The sequence below is a fragment of the Microcaecilia unicolor genome, chromosome 3 (genome assembly GCF_901765095.1).
Source record: "Microcaecilia unicolor chromosome 3, aMicUni1.1, whole genome shotgun sequence".
NCBI lineage: Eukaryota > Metazoa > Chordata > Amphibia > Gymnophiona > Siphonopidae > Microcaecilia > Microcaecilia unicolor.
In genome coordinates, this window is record NC_044033.1 from 175,006,469 (window position 1) to 175,019,852 (window position 13,384).

The 13,384-nt window shown below is 39.7% G+C and overlaps 1 protein-coding gene across 2 annotated transcripts in view; it reads right to left on the reverse strand.

Annotated features, from left to right (window-relative positions):
• Positions 1–8,376: 8,376 nt before the first annotated feature.
• Positions 8,377–13,384, reverse strand: part of PIP4K2C (phosphatidylinositol-5-phosphate 4-kinase type 2 gamma) — a 63,085-nt gene continuing 58,077 nt past the window's right edge. For both annotated transcript variants that reach the window (XM_030196611.1, XM_030196610.1), the window contains exons 8-10: positions 12,719–12,962; positions 12,332–12,435; positions 8,377–10,407 (exon numbers count right to left, since the gene is read on the reverse strand). In XM_030196611.1, the coding sequence (XP_030052471.1) occupies positions 10,327–10,407; positions 12,332–12,435; positions 12,719–12,962 (429 nt within the window). In that variant the 3' untranslated portion in view covers positions 8,377–10,326. The remainder of the gene's footprint in view (positions 10,408–12,331; positions 12,436–12,718; positions 12,963–13,384) is intronic.

Consider the following 13,384-nt stretch of genomic DNA (forward strand, 5'->3'; position numbering starts at 1 on the left):
ATCAGTTCTGTAGGGAAGGGAAGAGGGATGGGATTTGATATATCACCTTTCTGTGGTTACAAAGTGGTTTACATATTATATACAGGTATTTTTTTTGTACCTGGGGCAAAATGGAGGGTTAAGTGACTTGTTCGGTGTCACAAGGGGTTGCAGTCAGAAATTAAAAAATAAAATACCTTTAATTGTGCAATTAAAATTGTAATTGAAATGCAACCCTACAAAAGAGTAATGTGATCAAATTTCTTGCAACCATGGCTGAATTTAATAGCAGATATTTTGCAATAGTTGGGAATGTGTGTAATTGGGTGTTGGGAAGACCGATAAGCAGAGAATTACAGTTTGGAAATAAATATGGCCAGGAGCAAACTACAAAGAAGATGATTCCAATAAGGAATGTATTAAATTTAAGCATAAAGGAGCATGATGATATAACGAGATGTGGTAGTAAAAAGTTAGCTTATTGACAATGATAACACTAATCCCCCTCCCCTTTTACCAAGTTTCACTAGCAGCTACCAGTGCACTAATTCCAATACAGCCCATTCAAAGTGAATGGGCTATGTTGGCATTGCCATGAGGCTTTGTAAAAGGGAGGGGTAAATATTCTATTAGAAATCAAATGGGAGAGAAACACCTTTAATAGTAAAGTTTGGTTTAGTAACCATTGGGATTAGAAAAGCATGGCTTCAGACTTAGAAGTATTTAACTTTAATTTGTTCTCTATTTGTACCTCTGGGAGATAAAGATATAGTGTAGTCTCTGGGTTTAAACTGAATTTTAGCAAATTGGAGGCACTAAAAGGAAAATTCTATTCCTGGGTGCCTGCAGTTGTGTACAACTTATGTGTTTAAGTGCTGAGAAAATTGCACTGTGGGTTACACCAGTTGATCCCAATAGAGGCAGTGCATGTAAATCTCTCATATTCATTATGGGTATCCTGAAAACCTGACTGGATGGGGTGCCTCTAGGACCAGGTTTGGTAACCACTGGGTTACACGTTGCATGCCACACTTAGGCACACCCATTTACACCTACCATGGATCTGGCATAAATGGTTGTGCCTAAAAGTAGGTGCACTAATTTAGAGTTATGTTAATATTCTATAATGGCACACAGATTTGTTATAGAAATTGGTGCTCAGTGGGTCTAACTGGAGGTGCCAAGTTACAGAATTGCCCTTAAGGACTAAATTCAGTAAATGGCGCCTAAAAAAAATTGGCACAACCCCCCCCCCCCCCCCACACACACACACTTATGCGGTATTGTATAAGCAGCACCTAAAGTTTAGCGCGGTTTATAGAATACCACTTAAGCATTATTGTCACTTGTAAATTTAGATATGACCATTTGCACCAATGAAAACAAACTCATGCCTAAATTTATGCATGGAGCACCCTTATTCTGTAATTACACACATAGCTCAAAACCACACCGCTGTTCTGCCCCAAAATGTCCATACCAGTCCCATTTCCGCACCTCCTTTTTTTGGGCCACATATACATTTTAGGTGCAGATCTTGTGCCTAACTTTACGTTCATAACACACAATTAAATCTAATTAGTGCCACTAATTGCTGTTAAAGCACCAATTAGCACTAATTGGCTTCTTAAATTGAATGCGCAAATCAGAACCACACCTAAATTTGTACATGCAATTTTTGGCAACCTTTATAGAATAAGGGATAAATATAAATGTGAGGGAGTTTGAGAACTTAAAGGCCATTTTCAATTTAAGTTGTCAAAAGTCAGGAGTATTAAATTCAGAAAGATTTAGTCATGGAGTCTGTCTACATTATCCTAGTTCGGCCAAATTACTAGTATTAAAAATGAACATCCTTTTATGTATGAATTGTTAGCTTATTTGAGATGCCTGATGTGTTTTTGGTGTTGTTGTGGGAGTCTTCTCTTACATATGGAATACAAGTCCACTAAGGCTGGGACATAGAGTCCGGTCTCAGAGTAAAATGGAAGGTAGAGTCCCTAATCTCAAGTGGTATTTACTGACTGCTGCTCTGATGGAGTGGAAGAGTACACTAGGGGGAAGAAATGGGTTTATATAGAGCAGCAGTGTTTCTTACCCTGGGTGAGTTAAAAAAAAAAAAAAAAAACAGTGACCACAAATCAGGGAGTTGATATCCCTCTGAGGCACAACCTGAGAGTTTGGTAGTGAAGCTGGGGTCTGTAGGATATATAGAGGATATATAGAGAATGAGATCAACACAATATAATGAAGATTTTGCTCTGAGATTACTGAATGTAAGGTTCACAAGTTGAGTATTGCCAGTTAGATAACAAATCCTGTTTGGCTCTCTGTAGTAACCTCCCCTAGACCAATGCCCAGCTATTTGCTATATCAGGTAAACACTTCCTGTGGCCACTAGCTGTCTATTGCTATTACTCAGACATTCCTACTGCAGCGCTGCATCAAGGAGGGGGAGGGGGAGGCAAGGAAGGTGGCAGATACCACAACAGGGGTTGGGGCAAGGGAGGAGACATGCAGCATCGGGGGGGGGGGGGGCAAAGAAGAAGAGGGGTGTTTCATCAAGGGGAAAGGAGGAAAACAGGTAGCTCAGGTAGAGAAGAAAAATTCAATTAGAGGGGGTGGCATGGAGAGGGTGAAGTGCCAGACAAGAAATGAGAGAGGCCAGGACCTGCAGGGGAAAGAAGGAAGAGGTATTGGTCTTGCAAATGAGAGACAGATCAAGAGCAAGGGAAGAGAGAGAGGAACACATGCTGGACCCCTTTGAGGGGAGGAGGCAGAAGGAGAGATGCTGGTATATGGCAGAGGGAGCATAGGGACACAGAAGAGTTATGTTAGACAGAGCAAGAATAGCCACACAGGTGGGAGATGCTCAACATGGTGGGAAGACAGGGGTGATGCTGGGTCACATAGGGAGGCAGAGAGAAGATGAATGGTGAACATGAAAAGAAAAGTACCACCACATGGACAAGGAGACTCTGGCAAGACAGTTAAGAGAGAGGAAAGCAGAAACCAGAGCATGGGACCAACACAATAGAAAAATAAAATGACAAGACAGAAGTGGAAAAAAATATTTATTTCCTATTTATTGATTAGAATGTCAGTTTTTGGAATGGGCTTCTGCCAGATCAGGTTTTAGACATAGCTGGGGCCTCTGAGAAAAACCTCACCCATTGGCCTCCAATCTCCAGCTTTAAGATTAGCCACCCTTTACATCTCTGCCTTAACTATGATTTTGTCCAGATTAAATGACTTTGTTGCTTGTTTTCACTGATGGTATTCAATGCTGATGAGTCAGAGAAGCTGAAACAAATCTGTTAACCTGGAAGATATAATGGGGCAATATGAAGAGTAGCAAATTGCCTGGACCGGATGGTCTACATCCCAAAGTACTGAAAGAACTGAAAAATGAACTTGCAGAGCTATTGCTATCAATATGTAAATTTACCTTTAAAATCAAGCACAGCACCAGAAGATTGGAGTGTGGCCAATGTAAAGCTTTTTTTTTTTTTTAAGGGTTCCAGAGATAATCCAGGAAATTATAGACTGGTAAACCTGACATTGTTGCCAAGCAAAATGGTAGAAATTATTATAAAGAACAAAATTACAGAACATATACAAGGGCACAGATTAATGAGACAAAGCCAACATGGATTTAGCAAGGAAATTCTTGCCTCACCAATCTACTACATTTCTTTGAAAGCGAGCCAGTCAATACTGTATATGTGGATTTTCAAATGGCATTTGACAAAGTACTTCATGTACAACTCCTGAGGAAATCAGAGCGTCACGGGATAGGAGATAATGTACTATTGTGGATTAAAAACTGGTTAAAAGATAGAAAACAGAGTAGGGTTAAATTGTCAGTATTCTCAATGGAGAAGGATAGATAGTGGAGTTCCCCAGGGGTCTGTGCTAGGGTCGCTGTTTTTTAAAAACATTCATAAATGATCTAGAGATTGTATCATCACTAGTTATTCCTAATTTAGTCAAAATTGTTAAAATGCAAGAGGATTGTGAAAAATTGCAAGACATTGTTTAATGTGAGCAAGTGCAAAAGTAATGCATGTGGAAAAGAGGAACCCAAACTATAGCTATGTGATGCAAGGTTTCACATTAGGAGTCACTGCCCAAGGAAGTATCTAGGTGTCATCACTGATGATAAATTGAAACCTTCTGCTCAGTGTGAAGTGGCACCTAAGAAATCAAAAAATTTTTTATTTCTGCATTTGTACCCCATATTTTCCAATCAATTTGTTGGTTCAATGTGGCTTATAGTTTGAACTTAGGAATGGAAAACAAAAATATCAATCAATTAAAATTATAGACTATGTGTTTAAAGAGATAGCCAAAAGAGGCGTTGAGATGCATGAGAAACACATACCTATAGGGGAAAATACCCAGCTTTCCCCATAGTTATGTTTCTAAATATCTGTAAAAAATAAGAAATAGAAAACCAACAAACAGGACTATTAAAAAAACAAAAACATCAGTAAAACTTTGCTTCTCTGACAACATGAGTCAATATTGGGTATTTACATTGCAGCACTTCCTCACCAGTGAAAAACAATGAATCAGATTCACCTTCTCACTAACAGCATTGAATCTGTTAAATACTGCTGAACACTATTTATGTCCTGCATAAGGTCAAGGGTCAGACTCACTAAAGGAATCTAAGATTTTAAAATCTAGATCACAAGTAAAAAAACAAAACCCTTAATAAATAAAAAAGCCTTGATAAAAAAAAATGTGCATTTTGATATAAAACTTTTAATTATAAAAAATAGTGGATTAAGGTCCTACACATTTTTTTCAAAACCCCATTTTGTCACGCATATTTAAGGCACTTTTTTGTATCAAAATGCACATTTTAAAAAAAAATCAAGATACCCATGGAAAGGCTCTTAAGGGTTTTTTTTTTGGGGGGGGGGGGGTTAACGTGGAATCTAGATTTGAAATTGTATTTTAGATTTTTTTTAGTGAGTCTGACCCTTCATCTTTGCAATAAGTGTTCAACAGCAGATTCAATGCTGTCAGTGAGAAGTGCTGCATTTTAGTATCCTATATTGGCTAATTTTTTAATTATTATTTTTTCTCAGATAACCTAAGTTTTACTGCTGTTTTTGGTTTTCTGCTTTTTTAAATTGCTTTTTACGTATATTCAGAAACATAACAACTATTAGGGGAAAGCTGGGCATTTTCCTCTATAGGTATGTGCTTCTCACACACACTCCCCTCCTTTGGCTATTTCTGTGCGCATATTAGTCTATAATTTTGAGTGTTTTAATACCCAGTTTGTATGTACATATTTGTTACATTCTGTGTTATGCAACTGCATTGGATATTGATTTTATTATTTGGTTATTTTAAATTATTGTTTGCTGATTTTACCATTTTGATTAATTATATTTCATTTTTTTTTATTAGTTTCTAACCCTTGACGCAGCCATTGGGAAAACATGACCACAGAGGGTAATTGTATTAATACATCTGCCCAGAACTCCTATATCTTTGGTCTGCTTTTGTTTGCTGCTACACTTGAATGCAGATTATTGCCTCTTGTCTGCCTCCTAAATGTCCATAAGTCATTATTAAGCCATTTTTAAGATGGACTTGTGAAATTCCACTGCTTATTTCTAGGACAAGCAGCATAAAAAAATGTTTTACTGTTCTGGGATCTTGCCAGGTACTTGTGGCCTGGATTGGTCACTGTTGGAAACAGGATACTGGGCTTGATGAACTTTCCATTTACTTTAATCACTTTTCTCCCTCGGAGACTGCTTATATATATATATATATATATATATATATATATATATATATATATATATATATATGCCTTGTTGCAGAGAAGAGAATGGTGGTGAATGGAGTTCGCTCGGAGGAGGGAAAGGTGAGTAGTGGAGTGCCTCAGGGATCGGTGCTGGGGCCGATTCTGTTCAATATATTTGTGAGTGACATTGCCGAAGGGTTACAAGGTAAAGTTTGCCTTTTTGCGGATGACACCAAGATTTCCAACAGAGTGGACACCCCGGAAGGTGTGGAAAACATGAAAAAAGATCTGAAGAAGCTAGAAGAATGGTCTAACGTTTGGCAATTAAAATTCAATGCGAAGAAATGCAAAGTGATGCACTTAGGGAGTAGAAATCCAAGGGAGACGTATGTGTTAGGCGGGGAGAGTCTGATAGGCATGGACGGGGAGAGGGATCTTGAGGTGATAGTATCTGAGGACCTGAAGGCGACGAAACAGTGCGACAAGGCGGTGGCAGTAGCTAGAAGATTGCTAGGCTGTATAGAGAGAGGAGTGACCAGCAGAAGAAAGGAGGTTTTAATGCCCCTGTATAAGACTTTGGTGAGGCCCCACCTGGAGTACTGTGTTCAGTTTTGGAGGCCGTATCTTGCGAAGGATGTTAAAAAAAAATGGAAGCAGTGCAAAGAAAAGCTACAAGAATGGTATGGGATTTACGTTCCAAAATGTATGAAGAGAGGCTTGCTGACCTGAACATGTACACCCTGGAGGAAAGGAGGAACAGGGGTGATATGATACAGACGTTCAAATATTTGAAAGGTATTAATCCGCAAACGAATCTTTTCCGGAGATGGGAAGGCGGTAGAACGAGAGGACATAAAATGAGATTGAAGGGGGGCAGACTCAGGAAAGATATCAGGAAGTATTTTTTCACGGAGAGGGTGGTGGACGCTTGGAATGCCCTCCCGCGGGAGGTGGTGGAGATGAAAACGGTAACGGAGTTCAAACATGTGTGGGATATGCATAAAGGAATCCTGTGCAGAAGGAATGGATCCTCAGAAGCTTAGCTGAAATTGGGTGGCGGAGCAGTTGGGGGGAAGAGGGGGTGGTGGTTGGGAGCGAGGATAGGGGAGGGCAGACTTATACAGTCTGTACCAGAGCCGGTGATGGGAGGCGGGACTGGTGGTTGGGAGGCGGGAAATACTGCTGGGCAGACTTATATGGTCTGTGCCCTGAAAAGGACAGGTACAAATTCAAGGTAAGGTATACACATATGAGTTTGTCTTAGGCAGACTGGATGGACCATGCAGGTCTTTTTCTGCTGTCATCTACTATGTTACATCACCAGGGACATCTGCCATAGCCTTTGAACCATAAAATGCTAGTGGTCACTATTCTCCACAGATCTCAGATCCATTACCAAATTTGGGTGATCTGTATAGAATCGAGTTTATGCCAGGCTTAAGATAGCACACACAGTCAAATGATTTTACATTTTTCATTGGAAATGCAGTTTAGTTTAGACCAAGGTCATGAAAAAAAATTGAGACTTTTTGCTCTATTCTCCATTTTTTATATTTGCCAAATATCAATCACAATAAATTGTTAACAGCCACCCAAGTTCTGCATTACAGCACATAGTGCCTGAAGACTATTAACAATGAATCCCTTGCATCACCTACACTGGGATGATCTATTTACTGTCTAAAGTAGAAACAGATTAAAAAGCTCAGACTGCAATTTTCCATAGTTTCCTTCAACTTTCTGTACCTCTGATTATCTAATGATGAGTCAGTGGTAACACACACCTTGAGCTTTATGGATTTCTCCTCTGCAGATACCAAAAGATTCAGTTTCATGTTCTCATCCATCACCTGTGGGGTCCACTTAACATACTTATGGATGAAGCTGTTACATTGTGAGAGTTACAGAAATATGCACAAAGTGCCAGACTCAGTAAACGGCGCTCAAAATTAGGCACTGGGAAAAATCTGCACCAAGTATTATTCTATAAAGGGTGCTCTGAGCTGAGCGCCTTTTATAGGATAGCTGTTGACGTGAGGTCTTATGCCTGCTGAAACCTGGTGTAAACCCTGGCATGAAGTTGGGCATGCTACCCCTGGTATTATATAACACTGCACCAAAAATTTTAGAACGCCCCTCCTATGGCTACACCCCCTTTTGGGTTGCACACAAGACACTTTGGGCACACAGCATTATAGAACAGTGTGTAGGCAGATCTGCAGGTTAAGTTCAAATTAATGTTAATAATTGACTTAACAGCTTGTTACCTAAGTTTGCACACAAGATCTCAGATCCATGCCCAAATTTGGATGACCTGAAAAGAATCGAGGAGTTTATGCCAGGCTTAAGGTAGCACACACAGTCAAATGATTTGACATTTTTCATTGGAAATGCAGTTTAGTTTAGACCAAGGTCATGAAAAAAAACTTGAGACTTTTTTTGCTCTAGACTGCTGAAGTCTGTCTCCTGAGAGCATGCGAGGGAATGCTCAAATGTCTAAATTTCTATTCACCTTTCAAAGACAGGCTGAAGCTTAATCCCAAACACAATTCTAAGCTTCCAAAACAAATTTTGCAGCAAAATTGAACTAGCAAACTCCAAAATGTTGACAAGAGAAGTCCAAAAATGGCACGATTTTAATTTTTATTGCACACACACAGTGCTTCAGTCACAGGTACAAAAGGCATATTTCTTGTTGTCATCTGTATGCAGACAGTTCATTGGCAGAGCTAATATCAGCAGAGGCATGATTGCAAGATTCTTTCACGTGCTTTCCTGCAATGACCACAGAAACTTTACTACTTCACTTGTCCATTTCCATGTTCTAATTTTACTTCCAAACATGCCCACAAGGATTAACTCTGCATTTCCATGACAAGCTGAACTCCTCCCATCTTTTGCACTTAATGGGATTATCGATCTTGAGAAATACATTTAAAATATTAAATCAGCGCAGTTAACTTGATTTATCAGTCTCTGTGAGGAAAACCAAACATGTGTAGGGGAAGACCCTGAATATTTATGAAAAGATAAGGCACATGAAAGTTAGCAAACCTGATGACATTGCTGCAAGAACTCTTGGGACAGTGGAGAAGGACTGTTTCCCCTCTCTTGGACCACCATTGATCTATGCCCAGTAACAGCGGTCAGCACAGGAGCCTTGGAGTCAGTGAATGTTCACAGGCCCTGCCCATCCATCTCCTGGGTGGACCTCATTAGACAGGAAACCCACACAGAGTACTGGGGTCTGTGAGTGCACAATGCACACAGCGCCCTGGCTGTCTGCTGCTGTTTAATGTTTGGACAACCAGGATGATGAGGTAGTGGATGAAGGGGAGTGGAGATTTATTAATTTGTTTCAAATTACCTGAAGTAATGTAAATTTAAGTTCCAAAAAGGGGGGGGGGGTTACATGGAGGGGGGGGGGGGGAGAAGCAGAGGCGCCAACTTTTCAAAATGATTGGACTTGGTACCCCCAATACAAATTACTCCTCTCTGATCCCGAAAGAGCTTGCTCAATATTGGGGGTACTCAGCACCACAGAACTGGCTCCAATTTTGGGAAGTAGTGCCTTAGGGTTCTATCTAGTTTTACAGTGAATACGGTATCGAGGTACAAAGAGGACTGTGACACAGGCCTGACAGGTTCTTGTAGTTAAAAGCCTGATGAATTTAACTAAGAAGTGCTCTGAAATGTTACAGCATGAAGCGCAGTACCCAGCAAGCATTAAATAAAGACCAGAATTTGGTTTTCAATTTTTTTAAAAGGTTCCTCCAAGAGCAGCACTATTTGCTGAGAATATTGAACACACATATATGATGTGTGAGAAGGCTAAAGTATAAAGGCACCAGTTTTTTTTTCTTTTTCTTTTTGAAAAGCAAGGGACTAAGAATAATTTGGCCAGCCTACTTTTAAAATTTAAACAAAATGTCAAAATTATAAATTAAGAGAATGAAGGAAGTGAGGAGGATATAAACATGGCCACATAGCTGCAAGTACTAGGTATGCAGGCAGGTTGTAGTATTACCAACAGGGTCGTCAAAAGACAAATCTCCAAGCAGCAATTCAGCCTACCAATATGGGTTCCCTAAAAGTTATCACACGGTACCCAAGACACATTTACCACTTAGAGCTCCACACAACCCGCAGAGTCCCACATCCACAGCACAGGCTGCAGATCAGATTATATAGTTACAACTGTGCTAAGGTGTTGCAGAGCTAAATTAGGTCAGGAGTCACAAGAAAGCAAGTTCTTTCCCCTTAATCTCACCCCCCCCCCCCCCCCCCCCCCCCCCGGGGCCAGTTAGGAAAAAAAAAAAAAAGAGTAAATACACTCCATATGAAACCAGTGGCAGGAGCAGTTCTGTGCACCTAGAAACTGATCAAGGGTCAGAGCTTTATGTAGTGATATTAGTCTTATGCATGAATGCTAAAGCTTTGACCAGGTCATTAATAGAAAAAGTGTGTTGGTGACATCAATCCTTTAACGTATGCACACAAGGCAAAAAAAGGCCTTTAGTCGTCCCAAAAGGTAGCAAAAGAGATTAGATTCCTTCTAGGTCCTGCAGGAACAGCTAGGTGAAAATGTTGGTTACAAAGTCCAGAAACCGTTTACCATATTGCTCAGGATGAACAGTGGAGATCTCAGCTCCTGCCTGGGAGGGGGGAAAAAAATACAAAATGACCTACATATCCCTTTACAATCCATATTCCAACCACCACCCAGAACTTCTTAACTCTTCACCCAGTGCCATACAGTTTAGAACTTGTAATATTAGCACTGGGTCCACTGACCTCCTGAATTCCACAGCCTCAACAGTTGTTTGGTTTGTTGGTCAAATCTGTTTATCTGTTTTCTTGTCCATTAGTTTCCTCTTGTGCTTCGGGACCCACAGCTCAACTGAATTTAGCCTCCTCCAGGCTACAGCACCCATAAGCATTCATTTGCACCTATACAAGCTATTTTGTTCCTTGTTTTATCATCTCTCCCAACCTACTCAACCCAGTTACTTCAGAGATGGTTCCCCTGAGGCTGTAAATACTGCTTCTTCAATATCCGTAACCTTGTCTGACTTAAAAAAAAAAAAAAAAAAAAGACTCAAGAATCAATTTCAGGTTCTTTATAAAGCAGCACACGACTCCACTACTGAGCTACATGACTTTTCCAAAATTGAACTACTTAGACAAAGTGTCAAGTAATGTAGATCCTACTTGACTTCTCCTCCCTATCCTTCCTGATCACTCAGACTAAAAGCAAAGGACAGCAGGATTTCCCTCTCAACTGACCATAGAGATGAGAGCCACTTGCAGTATTTATTTATTTATTTATACAATCTTATATCCCACTATTATCCATAAACAAGTTTTGGTCCAATGTGGCTTACAATTAGCAAAAGGTTTACATCTTGGGTGCTTTAAAACAGACAGGTGTTAACTATCTCTATTTGAATTTTGCCCACACTATCCCATTTCCCATCTTGACCTGCCTAATTATGCTCTCATCTATCCACCCTTAATTATTTGTTTGTACTTGAGATAGTTTAAATCCCTGGTTACTTACTACATATGTATTAATTTGCTTCTTGACGTTATTGTAATTTGTTTTATATTCTGTACATTATTATATTTTATTCACTTTATTGTTTGTAAGCCACATTGAACTTGAGTCTATTTGGGGTATGTCATGAATAAATAAATAAAATAAAACCTGAAGATCCAGGCTTCAATCTCACTATGTGGCCTAGGGCAAGTCTCGACCTGCCTCTGATAAAACATGGCAGGCTCTGAGTATGATCTGAAAACCATGCAATTTATCATGCTTGGTAGGGCTTTAACAGCTACGAATAGTGTCACAGAGTAAGAGGCATTTTCCTTTGGGTTGGGAAGTGGCACACTGCCTGAATTCCAGCACACTATGGTGACTGTGCTCACCAGAACCCAGCTCTCCACCCTTCACCCCCCCCCCTTCCACACACACCCAGGTCTAGCACTCCAGCACAACATAGGAAACTATTAACAGGAAATTCTTATAATAGTATTTTAATCTTTTCCTTCCTTCAATGCTCTGAAAAGGAAATAGGGTATTTTGAGCACTTGGGCTCATTTATCTTTGTTCTTATCTCCTACTTCCTCCCACAAAAGAAAGGAAAGCTCCTAAATATTTTTTCCACTTTAATATGTTGAATTCTGGATAATTGACCGTTGTTGATTTGCATGTCTGTTTTTATTGTCCTTCACTTAGGACACTATTTTAATTAACTAGCAGATTATATAAATCCTCTTAAATAAATTATACCAGTTATACAGAGGCCCAGCTTGTGTTTCTGGTCTCAGTACAAAACAGCAGAGTGCGCTTCAGAGAAGGAGTAGGTGAAATTTTTGATTATCTTCATTAAAATTAATAGTAAAGTTATTTTGCACTATTTAAAACTGTTTTTCCCACACAATAAGACAAATTGTAGCCATGTGAAACAACACAAGCCTGACATTTTTATACCATTTTGCCTTCTCATCGCTCAGAAAACTACTACTATTAACCTGGACAGCAACATGAAGCAGCAAAACAGTTGTGCAACTTACCCCATGTTTGACTGTCTTTGCTGCATGGGCTGCCTTCCTCTTGGCATCGTACTGTGTCAGAATGTCAATCAATCCCATGAAATAAACCTCTTTCTGTGGTGCACCTTCAAGTACAAAGGGAATGGAGCAAAACGCACACATGACAGGGAGAGTTACAATTAAGCCTCACAAAGCAGATGCTAAGCAAATCAGTCAACTGTAGGATAAAAATTATTCTCACCAGCAGCTACACACAATCAGTTGACTTAATACTACTGAACAGGACAATCATATAAAAGTGACCTATTCTACCAAAGCCACAGAAATCAAATGGTGTATGGCAACCAAATACCAAGGATGAAAGAAGCAAAAGGCTCTGCAAAGAACTGTTTCCTCTGTGCTACTTACCATCTGCACTTTTGATTGCATAGACATCAATGCCAGAATCAAACTCCCCTGGGCCCAGAGGTTTGTGGGAGTTCAAGTAGCTGGCTATCCCCTCAGGTGATGTGCTATATGATCCCACAGTTACTGGATTCTCAGTTTCATCTTCCTCCTGCCTCTGATCTTCCTCCTCCTCCTGCTCAGCCCGTTGCACATCATGGATCCCCAACAATAGGCTGTAACCCATGATCTTCTGCTGAACAAGGAACTAAGAACATATTTTCTTTTAAAACTTGTTCTCCTTAGGTCAAGGGTTAATACTTGGTTAGGATACATCATTTCCCCTTCCTTCTATTTTTGAAACACCTCCTTAAATTAAAACAAAACAAACTAACAAATAAAACATGTCAAGATCTTACATAGATGAGAGCAGCTACTTTAAAAAAGTGTGCATCACAAAACAAGGAGGTTTGCATTTGATCGAGTTGAATAGTAGTATCTCTTGATATTCTTAAATGGTTTGGGACGCCCGAGTGATTTACTAAAAAGGTCAAAGATCTATTCTAACCCTAATGCATATATATTAGCAAACAATTCTCTTTCTGCTCTAATCTCTCTTAAAAGAGGAACCCATCAAGATTGTCCCCTCTCTCTGCTACTTTTTAACAGCCTTACAACCGTTCTTAATTG